Source organism: Acanthisitta chloris, unplaced genomic scaffold, assembly GCF_000695815.1.
Source record: "Acanthisitta chloris isolate BGI_N310 unplaced genomic scaffold, ASM69581v1 scaffold17430, whole genome shotgun sequence".
Classification (NCBI taxonomy): Eukaryota; Metazoa; Chordata; class Aves; order Passeriformes; family Acanthisittidae; genus Acanthisitta; species Acanthisitta chloris.
In genome coordinates this window covers 6,882-7,665 of record NW_008650104.1, presented here as the reverse complement: position 1 = coordinate 7,665, position 784 = coordinate 6,882, and the positions used below count along the sequence as shown (strand labels likewise).

General features: G+C 42.3%; 1 protein-coding gene across 1 annotated transcript in view; it reads left to right on the top strand.

The window, feature by feature from the left end:
* Positions 1–245, top strand: part of CABIN1 (calcineurin binding protein 1) — a gene marked incomplete at both ends in the record, with an annotated part of 45,703 nt that extends 45,458 nt beyond the window's left edge. The window contains one exon of the mRNA XM_009083747.1: positions 132–245. Coding sequence (XP_009081995.1) covers positions 132–245 — 114 coding nt within the window. The remainder of the gene's footprint in view (positions 1–131) is intronic.
* Positions 246–784: the final 539 nt, after the last annotated feature.

Sequence of the window (784 nt, the reverse complement as noted above, 5' to 3'; positions counted from 1 at the left end):
AAGAGCAGCTATGCAGAAATGAGAAGTGACACTACAAGTGAATAAATAAAAGCAAGTGAGTGCTTTGTACTTTTACCTGTGGTGGCATTTCTGTCCCTGCCTGCAACTCACCAGCCCTTTTGTGTCCACAGAACCTGCAGTGGGCACGAGACGTGCTGCTGGGCAGTGGGGTCCCCTGGCAGCAGCTGAAGCACATGCCTGCACAGGGCCTCTTCTGCGAGAGGAACAAGACCAATTTCTTCAACGTAAGTTTACACAGCTGATAAACACACCCAGACTTTCCCAGCCATCATTTTAACACCTGTTTCTCATTTGAAAGGTTTGTGAAGGGATGGTAATGTGAAATCCTGCAAAAGCATGTTAAACAAGCCATGAGCAGCTGAAGGGAAGGAGAATTGTATTATAGACATATATTTACTGGGTATATCCCTCTCTTGAAGGGAACTACATTAGAAGGATTTCTGATGAGCCTTAAAAACATGAGTAGAGAAGCACCAACATTTTTCAGTTATGCATCATTTACCCTATACTTGGTGGTTGAGCCCTCTATAAAAATTCTCATTTTCTTCATCTTAATTATTCTCTTGGTTATTGTTTCTTAGCTAGATTTGCTCTTCTTATGACAAAAACATAGTGGTAGTTGCCTTAAGAAATCTCCTGAGTTGGAAGGAGCTTTCTTGTATTCGTATTTTTCTAGTGTGGCTCAGCAGAAAGAGTATTTCCAAGTCCCACAGTGAGGTAGCAGCAGTGTCATATAGACTGTCCCCATGTCTGTGGTAGTTTC